This window comes from Hyla sarda, chromosome 5 (assembly GCF_029499605.1).
Source record: "Hyla sarda isolate aHylSar1 chromosome 5, aHylSar1.hap1, whole genome shotgun sequence".
NCBI classification, from domain to species: domain Eukaryota; kingdom Metazoa; phylum Chordata; class Amphibia; order Anura; family Hylidae; genus Hyla; species Hyla sarda.
In genome coordinates this window covers 94,599,539-94,613,574 of record NC_079193.1, presented here as the reverse complement: position 1 = coordinate 94,613,574, position 14,036 = coordinate 94,599,539, and the positions used below count along the sequence as shown (strand labels likewise).

The 14,036-nt window shown below is 37.8% G+C and overlaps 1 protein-coding gene across 5 annotated transcripts in view; it reads right to left on the bottom strand.

The window, feature by feature from the left end:
- The window catches only part of KCNH8 (potassium voltage-gated channel subfamily H member 8), a 402,862-nt gene that overhangs the window by 174,909 nt on the left and 213,917 nt on the right, over positions 1-14,036 (bottom strand). For all 5 annotated transcript variants that reach the window (XM_056519948.1, XM_056519950.1, XM_056519949.1 and 2 more), the window contains exon 3: positions 8,444-8,575. In XM_056519948.1, the coding sequence (XP_056375923.1) occupies positions 8,444-8,575 (132 nt within the window). The remainder of the gene's footprint in view (positions 1-8,443; positions 8,576-14,036) is intronic.

Here is a 14,036-nt window from a genome sequence, read left to right as displayed (position 1 = left end):
GCACCTCATAAAGTAGAATCAGTTGTGCCAGACACTATAATGGAATGGCTGCCATAAATGTAGAGAAGCTGATTTAAGAGAAAATAGGATTCCATATTTAATTTCAGAGCTGTATTTGTAAAAGTGAAAAATATGAAAATAAAAATACTGTAAACAAAAATCAGCTCAAACTATGCTCCCTATATAGTAATGTCCACAATAGGGCAGGCAATTGAAAATATTATTTTAGTGTGACATGTTATTAATGGGGGGGGGGGGGGGGGTGGAAGAACTACAAAATGAAAAACAAGACACTTATTTCTGTTTTATTTTTTACATTTTCCTTATATGACAAAACGGCAAATGGCAAAAAGAAACTAAAGCCTGATGTATCATGGAAAAACAGCAAAAAGATTATTTGAAGAACGAGTGAGAAGCCACTTTATAGCTTTAAAGGGGTACTCCCGTGGAAAACTTTTTTTTTTTTTATCAACTGGTGCCAGAAAATAAAACAGATTTGTAAATTACTTCTATTAAAAAATCTTAATCTTTCCAGTACTTTTTAGGGTATGTATACTACAGAGGAAATGGTTTTCTTTTTTTAACACAGAGCTCTCTGCTGACATCATGACCACAGTGCTCTCTGCTGACATATCTGTCCATTTTAGGAACTGTCCAGAGCAGCATATGTTTGCTATGGGGATGTTCTCCTACTCTGGACAGTTCTTAAAATGGACAGAGATGTCAGCAGAGAGCACTGTGGTCATGATGTCTGCAGAGAGTTCTGTGTTCCAAAAAGAAAACCATTTCCTCTGTAGTATTCATCAGCAAATAAGTACTGGAAGGATTAAGATTTTTTTAATAGAAGTAATTTACAAATCTGTTTAAAGGGGTTATCAACCGTAAGGAGATTTTAGTACGTACCTGGCAGGCAGTAATGAACATGCTTAGGAAGGATCTGTGCTTGTCTTGGGGCTAAATGGCTATGTTGTGAGATTACCATAACACTGTGGCTAGCTTTTTGTGAACTTGTATTTCCTGTTAGACTTTTTTTTTTTTACTACAAATCCCACAATTCTATTTTTCTCCCTCCCACACATTAGCCCCCCCACCCATTGAAACATAAATGAGCTGCATCAATTCTAAAGACCCGTGGTTTTCAATCAGGGTGCCTACAGCTGTTGCATTAGTTGCAGTTTATCTCTTTCTCCCACCAAGTGATCCCTCCACCCATTGACGCAGGCAGGCTCCCTGTCATCAGATGACTAGTGAGTCAGGTCTCTGCCACATTGCAAGCTGGGAATAATCTGAGACAACAGTCATTTTATATGCTGTTAAAAATAAATAGTGGGGTGAAAATCATAGAAGAATTGTGAGAAAACCATTACACACAGGTACAGACACTATATTAAGAACTACACTAACTTTACAGTCCCTGTAGCATAGTCAGATAAAAAAAAATCCTGGAATACCCCTTTAACTTTCTGGCACCAGTTGATTTAAAAAAAAAAAAAGTTTTCCATGGGAGTACCCCTTTAAATCTGCATGTGCTAAAGTATCTTAAAAGGTGTCTGTTTAGGAAGCTGGGTGAGAAGCCTAGTCTAGAAGTGGTGGTTAATAAGTAATTGCAGTCTGTGTTTTTTTTTTTTTTCGTTTCTCTTGAAAAAAAAAACTGTTTGAATAAAGGCAAACTATCAATTTGTTACAAATTTTTTTTTTATTGGATTGTGGTTTTGTTAAAGCGCACCCATCAGATCCAACAAAACATTTTTTTAAACGTATCACTCAGTACCTAATCCTGACCATGTACATCTACATTTGTATGTGTCTATCACCTTTATTTATTTTTTATTACACTTTTAATTTAGCTCACTAGTCTCAATTCCTCATAAAGGGAGGGGGCGTGGCCTCACTGTGCAGGTCTCCACCCCCTCCCTCAGTATGCTGTCTGCTCGCATCTCCCCTAGCATTAGCAAAACTATAACTCCCAGCTTGTCCTCACTGACAGTAGCGGGACACAAGCTGACAATGAAAGGATTTTTCCTCCAGCTATGAGCCTTGCGCACACAGTTGTCAATCAAGGAAGTGTGTCCATGACATAGGTGATGACGCATGGACACACCAGGACTAGTATGTGTCCAAGCAGGCAGGAAGGCAGTTGTTTGACTGGCTTTTTCAGTATGAAATACTGAAAATGTTCTAATGAAAGCAAGTGCAAAACCTATTGGTTTTGCATGCTTTACAACATATCAATTTTTTTTGTATCTGACAGTGCCCATTTAAACCATCTAAACAATTACTTAAAAATATACAGCATTTCGGTAGAGTCACAGGTACAGGATCTGTTTCATAGTTTTTCACACATAATTTTTTTCAGAGCACTGAAACAATGAAAAATTGCAAGTGTTTGAAAGCAGAAAGACCATACTGTAAATACTGCAGCCATTTAAACTGTATAATTAACCTGTTACGAATGCAGGGCGTAAATATATGTCCTTGACATCCAGTACTTAACGCACCAGGGTGTAAATGTACACCCTATAGCGATAAGTAACTTTGAAGTAAGTGCAGGAACAAGGATAACTTAAAAGCAGTGACAGTCGGCTATTATCAGAAGCCAGACAATCACTACTAATGACAGGCAGCGGCGATCCCGCCATTGGCATAGCATTTTACAGTAAATGCAATCTAATGATTGCATATAAAAGATAAAAGCCCAATATGGGGGACTTAAAAGAGTACTATGCCGGAAAACATCTTATTCACTATCCAAAGGACATGAATGTAAGGGGTCGTAGCGGCTTTAGGCGCCAATCATCCGACACTGAGCGGAGTTCGCAGCGTGCACCTGATTACTGGGGTGCTGAAGCAGAGATCGCGCGGGTCCTGCCTCTCCTTTGGATCCTTTGCCTATCCTTGTTTTCTGGCGGACTACCCCTTTAAACATTTTTATAAAGCAATCGATAGGTCCCATCAAAACTAAAATGGTACTGATAAAAACTACAGATCATCGAACAAAAAATGAGCCCTCATACATCCCTGTATACAGAAAAAAAGTTATAGGGTCAGAAATAGACAATTTTAATCATGCAAATTTTTTTTAGCAGTACAATAATAGAAAAATTATATAACTTGTGTATTTTTTTAAATCCCATTGACCTACAGAATTAAAAGAACATGTCATTTTTACCATAAACTGCACTACGTAAAAAACTAAATTGCAGCTTATTTATCAATATTGGTTTTGTGTTCCATTTTATGGAAAATGAAAGGTATCATTACAAAGAACAATTGGTCATGCAAAAAACAAGCCCTCATAGGGGTCTGTAGGTAGAAAAATAAAAGCGTTATGCCTCTTAATTGGAGAGGAGGAAAAAACGAAAATGCTAAAATAAAAATGGGCTGCGCCCTTAAGGAGTTAGATGACATGGGCAGGAGGGCTAGTATTTACATATGGAGTTTGAAAAAAGTTAACTGCATTAAAATGTGGGAATCTAAATGCATTTTATGTAAGTGCCTTTTTTTCTTTTTAGAACAAAGCAATAATTTTTAAGTGGAATAGATGGCCTAGGAATGGCATATTCATATATTCATTTTACAGAGGTTCCTTCCCTTAATAAGCTTAGACAGAACATCTCACTGGGATAAAAATCATATAAATGGATTTATAATTTTAGACTAGTTTAGCACAATACTTAATAGAGCGGAAACAATTTTTAGATAGCACCACTGGGTGTATAAAGAAGACTGCTGGCTGAGAAAAAGCAGTTTTCATCCTCACTTCCGTCCGAACCATAATATGCTGAGTGACCTTATGCTGACAATTTAATTGAAGAATAAAAAAACGCTTGTCTCCCTGCGGAGCTAAAAATACTGTACAATGAGGATTAATAGAAGATATTTGATTATGTTAGTTATGGAATGCAAACACTTAAACTAGAAGCTTTGGCTTTAGGTCCATTCTCCAGAATTGTCAGTAATGTCTTAATCGCATTGGGTGGATATTCATCCAGGTCCTGACCCCCAAGCATGACAAAAGAATAGGAAACTGTTTTCCTTCAAATACACCTTGTGGACACAATTGTGATACATAAAACTTGTCTTTACTGTCGTCTTTTACCCAGTTATGTTTTAGCCATGTTTAGCCTTCAGGACATAGATCTGTCACTTTATGTGGTAATCACTATGAAATGCTTTTACTTTTCCAATTGATTCTGATATTTTATATTACATGAAACGCACTCGATTTTAGGGGTAAATTTTCGTTAATGCATTCTCTGTTTCATTGTGAAAAACACCTAAATTTAGTTTATGATTTAAATGGTACCTTTCATCAAAAAAACTTTTGAAATATTATAGATTAATGTATGCAGAATAACTTTCCAATAGCATGTTATAAAAAAATATGCTTCTTTCTATTACATTTTCCACTTTGAAAAAATGACCACTAGGGGTCTCCCTACCAGTCCTTTTTTTTTTTTTTATAGATTTCAGACTCATGCAAGAGTCCTAAATCTCAAACTGAAGCTGGAACACAGACAAACTCAGCACTGCTCACTGCCAGGGAGCAGTGCTGTGCTTGTCTGTGTCCCGGCTGCAGTCTGAGATTTAGGACTCCAGCATGAGTCTGAAATCTATAAAAAAAAGGACTGGTAGGGAGACCCCTAGTGGTCATTTTTTCAAAGTGGAAAATGTAATAGAAAGAAGCATATTTTTTAATAACATGCTATTGGAAAGTTATTCTGCATACATAAATCTATAATATATCAAAAGTTTTTTTGATGAAAGGTACCCTTTAAATTTACCATATGTTTACATTATTTGACATAAGTCAGTGAGCATCCTTTTTTTTTTTTTTTTAAGATTTTGAAGGCTTATAAGTTTAGCAGCATTTTCTTCAACTTTTCCCAAAACATTTCTAATGCCTATTTTTTAGGGATGGTTCAGATCCAAAGCAACTTTGAAAAGCCAACATACTATAAGTCCACCACAAATTATTTTAAGAACTGAACCTTTCAAACTCTTTAAAATGACATTTAGGGAGGGCTTCTAAAAATGTTTTTATTTTTTTATTTATACATTTTTACCATTTTTTTTTTCTTTGACAAAGCAGATGTTAACAGAGAAACAAAACAACATATGTGGCCCGAGTGTTCAACCTCACTCAGATACAGAAGCACCTAATGGATTTCAGGGCTTTCTTTTCGGATGTTTTTCATGGGCTGTAAAGGGGTAATCCAGTGGAAAACAATTTTTTTTAAATAAACTGGCTCAAAAAAGTTAAATATTTGTAAATGACTTTTATTTAAAAATCTTAATCCTTCCAGAACTTATCAGCTACTGTTTGCTCCAGAGGAAGTTGTGTAGTTATTTTCTGCCTGACCACAGAGCTTTCTGCTGACACCTCTGTGCCAGGAACTGTTCAAAGTAGCAAAGGTTTACTATGGGGATTTGCTCCTTCTCTGGATAGTTCCTGACACGAACAGATGTGTCAGCAGAGAGCACTGTGATCAGAAAGAAAATAACTATTCAACTTCCTGTGGAACATACAGCAGCTGATAAGTGCTGGAAGGATTAAGATTTTTAAATATAAGTAATTTACTAATCTGTTTAACTCTTTGGCACCAGTTGGTTTTGAAAAATGTGTTCTCCACTGGAGTACCCCTTTAAGGAGTCAAAACATAGGAGACACCTCAGCAATACCCCAATACGGAAACTAGCTTTTAAACTATCAATTTACAGTATTTATCCCAAACTAGCTTTAAGACATACATGTAATGTTGTAGCGACCAGAAAGCTTTTGAAGCATGGATTTTGCTGGTATGGTTTTCAGCCTAATATCACATTTGCAGAGCAACTTTGAAACCCTCAAAAATTAACACCATTTTGGAGACTATGCCCCCTCAAGGAATTTATATAGGGGTTTTGTTATCATTTCAACTCCACTGGAGTTTAACAGATGTTATTTTTTAATCCCATACAGGGTTATAAACTTTGTCTCAAAAGATGTCAAAAGCAGAAATGCTCTGTTCATCACTGTTTAATGTTCTTATGGTGATATTATGCTTTGCCACGTATGCTCCTTGCACTCCTCATACCAGCAAACATTCACTGAGCAGTAAATCCTGCTCTGTATATAGTTTCCTTAACAGCTATGGTGAAAATCGTTGGGACAGATGTTCTGGCTCCTGTACAGTAAGTGTCAGATACGTACCTTACACAGCTCCTGCTCTACCTTTCCCCTCTATCTCTATTTGACTCACAGCTAAGATCTTCACTTTCAAGAACCAGCTCAGGACATTATGAATACTTCTTTAAGCCACAGCTTGTTTCTGCAGAGTTTGCCACCCATTCCTTGCTTTAACCCCTTAAGGACCAAGCCCATTTTGACCTTCGTAACTCTTTTATATTTTAATCCACAGACTAGTATGAGGGCTTATTTTTTGCATGACAAGTTGTCCTGCGTAATGACATCACTCATTTTACCATAAAATGTATGGCGCAACCCCAAAAAATTTTTGTGTGGGAAAATTAAAAAGAAAACCACAATTTTGCAAATTTTGGAAGGTTTTGTTTTCACGCCGTTCAATTTACGGTAAAAATTACATGTGTTCTTTATTCTGTGGGTCAATACAAGTAAAATTATACCCATAATTATATACTTTTCTATTATTGTTGCACTTAAAAAAAATCACAAGCTTTTTAACCAAATAAGTATGTTTAAAATCCTTCTATTTTGACGACCTATAACTTTTTCATTTTTTTCCGTATAAGCGGCGGTATAAGGGCTAATTTTTTGTGCCATGATCAGTACTTTTTATTGATACCACATTTGTGTTTATAAAACTTTTATTAATTTTTTTATTCTTTTTTTATTGAATAAAATGTGACAAAAAAGTAGCAATTTTGCGCTTTTTTAAATTTTACGTTCACAACGTTTACCTTGCGGGATCAATAACGTTATATTTTAATAGTTTGGACATTTACATTTACACATTTACACACACGGCGTTACCAAGTATTAATATTATTTTTTTTACACTTTATGGGGGTAAAATGGGAAAAAAGGACATTTTAAATTTTTATTGGGGAGGGGATTTTTCACGTTTTTTACTTTTTAAAAAAACTTTTTTACTTTCACTTTTACACTTTAATAGTCCCCATAGGGGACTATATATAGCAATCATTTGATTGCTAATACTGTTCAGTGCTATTTATAGGATACAGCACTGCTCAGTATTATCGGTGATCTTCTGCTCTGGTCTGCTCGATCTCAGATCCGAGTAGAAGTCCCCGGGAGATGGCCGGAGACAGGTGAGGGGACCTCCGGCCACCTTGCTGGATGATCGGATCTGGATTGATCACGGCATCTGAGGTGTTAATGGCGGACATCCGCGTGATCGCGGATGTTGCCCATTATCGCCGGCAAGCGGCTAGCAGCCTGAACCTGCCGTATATGACGCGAGCACCCTTCCGATGATCGCAGTCATACACAGGACGTAAATGTATGTCCTGGTGCGCGAAGTCCCGCCAAGCCATGACGTACATTTACGTCCGTGGTCGTTAAGGGGTTAACAGGACTCTCCCTTCCTATTCTTCACACAAGCCTCTTGCTGCCCATTTAACAGCACCAACTTTCTAAGCAGTACTGTAGGGGGTATTAGTTATCCACTACAAAAGCAGTGCAAAACAGTGACCCAGATATTAACAGTGACCTACACAAAAATAATTCCCTCATTAGTGTCCTACACTTTGACAGTGCCCTGTTTTGTGTCCACACTGAATAACAGTGTCCTTCTTACAGTAATAGTTCTTTTTACTGCACCTACAAAATAACAGTGCCTACAAACAGAAAAAGTATCATTTTAGTGCCTTCCTCACGTTAATAGTACTTCTTTAGGGCCCTCCTCACAGTAATAGTGCCTCCTTACTGTCCCTTTACAGAAATTATGCCCCCTTAGTGCTTTTCTCAAAGTAATAGTGCCCTCTTCGTAATCTCACACAAAAAAGGCCCACTTAGTGTACTCCTAAAAGTAAGAGGGCCTTCACAAAGAAAAGGACCTCCCTTAGCATACTTCACTTACTGTCCCCTTACTGTCTCTGCACATCAACATTACCCCCACACAGTTGAGGTACTTATGCCAATGATGAATGGGGCAATTCTCATCTATGGTCTGCACGGTGGGACCCATAGCTCCATTTCTTATCTACGGTCTACACTGTGACCCCCTCAAAACATGTCAGACATATACGTTTTATTTTTTTCTCATGTTGGTTTAAATGTTTTTTGACATAAAGTATAGGTTATGTTGAGTTTAGAGGAAAGATAAGGAAGGATACCTCCATACTTAGGTTTGTTATAATTTGTAATTGTGCTGCTATATTTTAATCTTACTAAACAACATTTTCATTTTCTGTATTCATGCCGTGAAACATATTGATATACAATAAATAATACACAAACCTTCTTTTTTATCTTCTTGTGAAATCTTTACTTTTGTGTCTGTAATGTCCTTAAAAGAAGACAAAAATAGGACCACGTCTCCTTTTTCATTCTTTATAGGAACAATATCAAGTAGGCACCAGAACGATGTACCTGAAGGTTGCAAAAAAGAAGACAGATTATTTAAGGGTAGCACAAAGCTGAAGCAAAAAAAGTACAAATCTAGAGCTGCAACTAATGTAATTTTAACCAAATCTTATTGGAAAGGTCAATAGTCAAGAAACCACAGCTGTTCAGTGAATGTAAATCTGCTTGTCTCATTGGGCAGAGCTTAGAAGCGCTCCTCTTCGTGGAAGAAAAGCATTGATTTAAATGCAAAATTTATCTGCTGAGATCATTAAAATGCCTTAATGAAGCTTCTTATTACTTGGAAATTAGACTTTTACTTTGAACCTTTTATTGATCATAGTCTTCCTATTCCAAGTGAATATATTTAGGATGGTAAATCTGACATGTAGAGTTTGCTATTTACAGTGCATATCTGTCTCTGAATTAATTAGAAAGTTGTCTCGCTCTCATCAGCCTCCTGCACAAGACCTAATGTCCACTACATCCGTGTAACTAATTCAGAAAGCCGAAACAAATTTGACTGCTACTTTAAATAGAACTGCTATTCCTTTTCAAATGCTTAAAACACAACTTTATTTGCAAGATTGTATTATCAAGTTCAGCACCATGCAGGGCACTAAGACATACTGTAAGGAGACTGTATGTATATACCTAAAGGAGTACTTCAGGAGGAAGTTTTTTTTTAATCAACTGGTGTCCAAAAATGATGCAATTCCTTATATCAATCACTTCTACTTAAAGGCATATTCCGTCCAAAGACATCTTATCCCCTATCCAAAGGGGGGGGGGCGGCCACTGGGGCACCCCGTGATCTCCGTGCAGCAACTGCATTCTATGCTGGGCTGCTGCTCTAGTCTCGGAAACTTCATGCCACGCCCCCTTGTGACATCATACCATACCCCCTCCAGTCATGTCTGTAGGAGAGGGCGTGACGACCACCACACCCCCTCCCACAGACATGACTGGAGGGGGCATGGCGTGACATCACGTCTCCAGTCCTGGAGATACAGAGGTTTCCAAGACTGGAGCAGCTGCCCAGCATAGAATGTGGATGCTGCATGGAGATTGCAGGGGAGTCCCATCGGCGAGCCCCCCGCGATCAGACATCTTATCCCCTATCCAAAGGATAGGGGAAAAGATGTCTTTGGCCAAAATACAATTTTAAACATTCTAGTACTGATTAGCTGGAAGCAGCAGGTCTTTCCAGTCTGACCACAGTGCTCTCTGCTGCCATCTCTGTGCATGTCAGGAATGTTTGGACAAGGAGAGTTTTGCTATGAGGATTTGTTCCCGCTCCGAATGGTTCTTGGCATGGACATGGGAGAAGATAGCACTGTTGATACAGAAAACGTTCTGGTTTGGGTCACCGTGTGGGTTCAAACTGAGGTATAGGTTTAGCTAATCAGCCGAGAGCTCAGATTATGGAATACACATAGGCCCTGATTTGCTAAGAGTAGAGTGTAGTTTTCTTTTTGGGTTTTAATTCCCTACAATTTTTTTCACAGTATTTACTAAGGTTTACCTACATTTTGCTTTTTTTTTTTTTTACACATGCTCTGATCTGTGGAGTCATCCTTAGCTCAAATCCACCACATTTTCTGTGGAAACCTTTGTAAATATTTTGGGTTTTTGTGAAAATGCCAGGGACACACACCCTTTTCTGTGGACACACCTTTTCTCAATGACCACGCCCCCTTTTCCAGGATTTCTCAGTAAAATAGAGAGTTAGTTGGGTTTCTATTTCATTCTGGTGCAAATTCTGGTGTAAATTTTGGCGCAGACAGAATTTCTGGCGCAATTTCTGGCACACAACCTAACAATACATGTCGGGTTTACAATAGTAAATCAGGGCCATAGAAGAACAACTGAACTGTTTGTTTTGAGGAACCTCCCCTCTTTTATGCTTCAGCATATCATTACAAAGATTACACCATCTTGTAATATTTTAGCTTGACATTTAAAAAAAAACATTTATTTTTTATTGAGACAATCATTTGACTTAGTTCCCCTTTTTATTAAATGTAAATCTTTTTATACACCTTAATGGGCAAAAGACAAATTATTTTCTTCTACCTAGATACAAACAAACAACCAATCAAAATCATTATGAGACATTATTACAAAATACCACAAGGCATTCTTGCGAAATAACATATTCTTAAAATAGCTAGTTGTTTGGATTTTCCCGAGTTAGTTCCCTATTTTTGCTAGCATGGATTAGTCATAGCTACTGCCATTTCAAAAATGTAACAAAGTTCATTTATTTTAACTATTTGAATTCCTTATCATCAGCAACATCTATTAACTCTATAGGATCCAAATCACTGTGGTTCGGCTTGAAAGAACTACACCCCCTCCTCTGGAACATACTGCAACTGATACGAACTTGAAGGTTTAAAAGGGGACTGCAGTGTAAGACAACTTATCGCCTATCCAAAGTGTCTGATAATGGGGGTCTCTCCTGCATGGCACCATGGCTCTCCCTTGCACGAAGCTGTGTTGACCGCAGCACACAGCGAAGGTCGACACGCCCCTTTCAAGCATCTCTATGGGCAAGCTAGAGATGTAGCATTCATCTTTCTCCAGCTTTCCCATAGAGACACATGGAGAGGGCTTGTCGACCACCGCTTTATGCAGGGGTCGACAGTCTCCTTTCACGGAGTGGAGATCGCCCTGTACATAAGCAGAGCAGGGTGCCAGGCAGGAGATCAGGTGGGGGGGGGAGGGGTTCCCAGTGGTTGGACCCCTGCGATCAGAAACAATATACTTTTTCATCCAAAGTATGCATTTAATGCAGATATTATTTATTATGTAAACATAAAGCACCTAAAATAATTGTACCACAAGTGTCTGCATCTTTACCCCCTTAAGGACCGGGCCATTTTTAATTTTTGCACTTTAGTTTTTTCCTCCTCACCTTCTAAAAATAATTTCAAGCTTTCAATTTTCCACCTACAGACCCATATAAGGGCTTGTTTTTTGCGCCAACAATTTTACTTTTTAATGACATCAATCATTTCATCACAAAATCTATGGCGAAAGCAGAAAAAAAATATTTGTGGGGCAAAATTAAAAAAGAAGCACCATTTTGTAACTTTTTGGGGCTTCCGATTCTACGCAGTGCAATTCTCGGTAAAAATGACACCTTAAAAATGACACCAAAATTCTGTAGGTCCATACAGTTACAAGGGTACCTAATTTATATGTTTTATTTCATTTTACTACCTAAAACAAATTATAACTACAGGCACCAAAATTAGCATGTTTAAAATTGTCATCTTTTTTATTTTCCATATATGGGGATGTATGGGGGCTCATTTTTTGTGCCGTGATCTGAAGTCATTATTTTTGTTTTGTTGGGACTTTTTTTTAATACATTTTTTAGGGTATACAAAGTGACAAATATGCAATTTTGAACTTTGGTATTTTTTTATGTAAATGCCATTGACCATGCGGTTTAATAAATATTATATTTCTATAATTAGGACATTTGCGCATGTGGCAATACCACATATGTTTATTTTTATTTACATATTTTTTTAATGCAATTTGGGAAAAGGGGGGTGATTTAAACTTTTAATATGGAAGGGGTTAATGTGTGTATTTTAAAACTTTTATTTTACTTTTTATTTCCCACTTTATTAGTCCCTTAGGGGACTTTTAGGAGGTATCATTAGATTCCTCATACAGATCAATGTAGTTCCATAGAACTACATTGATTTGTGTTCTCTGCACTCTATTGATAAAGGCTGGACCAGCCAGGCTCTATCAATGTGGAAGCGGCAGCCAGCAGAGGTAGAGAGGTAAGCTGGCTACCTCAGAATTGGCTTTCCCCCCTGCGCGGTCATGCTGGTGGGGGTGGGGGGGAGAACGATCCACCCCACTGGACACCCAAGGATTAGTTAAAGGTCTTTTTTAACACCGCTGTCAGCTTTGACAGCGGTGATCTAAAGGGTTATTAGCTGGCCGCAGTGATCCCCACATGTCGGCTATTAAAGGCAGCTCCCAGCTGATTCTTTTAGCTGGGGGCTGCCGGTATGGTGTGGGCTCCAGTCGGAGGCCCACGCCATACACTGGTTGCCATCTCAGGATGAGCCGGCTCTTCCTTAGACGGCAACCGGTTAAGCTGGATCCACACAGTGTTTTGCTTCATTTTTATTGTGTTTTTCATGGTGTTGTTTGGCAACAATTCTGCACCTAGATGTTACTTGGCTTAAGAAAAAAAAAATTTCTCCAGTATACTCTTTAAATGAAATTGAAAACACACTACTCCTAAAGCATTTTGGTTTGTTTTGTCTATGTGACATATTAAGGGTTTGTAATGTTTCCACATTTTTTTGGTTTGTGGCATTTTGCTCCTATTGACCTTACATACATTTGTTTTGTACTGTGTTAAAAATACACCATGGCCCAGATTTACTGAATAATTTCTAGTGTAAATTTATACAAAACAGTCTAAGAATGCCCCAAATTAATCAAAGAGTTTTATGCTAAATCTGTAGCATTCGTAGGAAGTTTGATCTAAGCTTATCTCAACTATTAGTTGGCTAAAACAATGTTGCAACCTGGGTTAATGCTAAATCATTGTTGAAATCCCTGCTACAGCCCAATTACCTATTCAGCCAAATTCAGAATGCAAAATGCCTTGTGTTGTGGGTTGCCATCTATAGGTAGTCATTTGAAGCTCCCTTGCCAATTCAAGTGTTTCAACTGGCAAGAATTTCAATCATAGGTGGATCAAAGCAGTGGCCGACACGCCCCCCTCCATGTCTACAGGAGAGCCGGTGATACCCAAACACTGTATCACTGGCTCTCCCATAGAGATGCATGAAGGGGGCGTGTTGGCTAATGCTTCATGCGGTGGTTGGCATGTCTTCATTCATGAGAGCAGAGTGCCATATAAGTGTCCATATTTATTGCATGGGAAGGGGGGAAATTAGGAGTTACACTGATCACAAATTGATAAAACACATAAACATGCATACAAAAACAGTTACAGTTTACTTTATTTGATCTAAAGGACAATGAAGAGCTCTTTTCCCAGGGCCACAATGTTTATTGCCTAAAGCTTCACAAAGCAATTGTTATCTTTTGCTGGTCACATTTATTTTCCATTTATTTTCCTTGCTTACTGTTATATTATTTGCATAGCAGTTATTTTAAAAGGTTTTACTATTTAAGCAAGTTTTGTGCTGTGTGGTCTGTAGAGGATAATATGATTCTTTCTACCATGCTGTGATACAAACATCTTTGTTGATAAAATATGTTACATCTTTAGAAAATGGCTATCATCAATCTTTTTCATTACTATTTCCTTCTGAGCCATGACAAATCAGTCACTGCTTGTTGAAGTGGGATGTTCTAACTTATTATACCAAGTAGACAAGAATAATAGCAGTAATCCAGTTGCAAACTTATATAGATAAGATGTTAGATTTATTATACTGATAAACAAGTCACGGTGGAACAGTCTGACAAAGCTGGT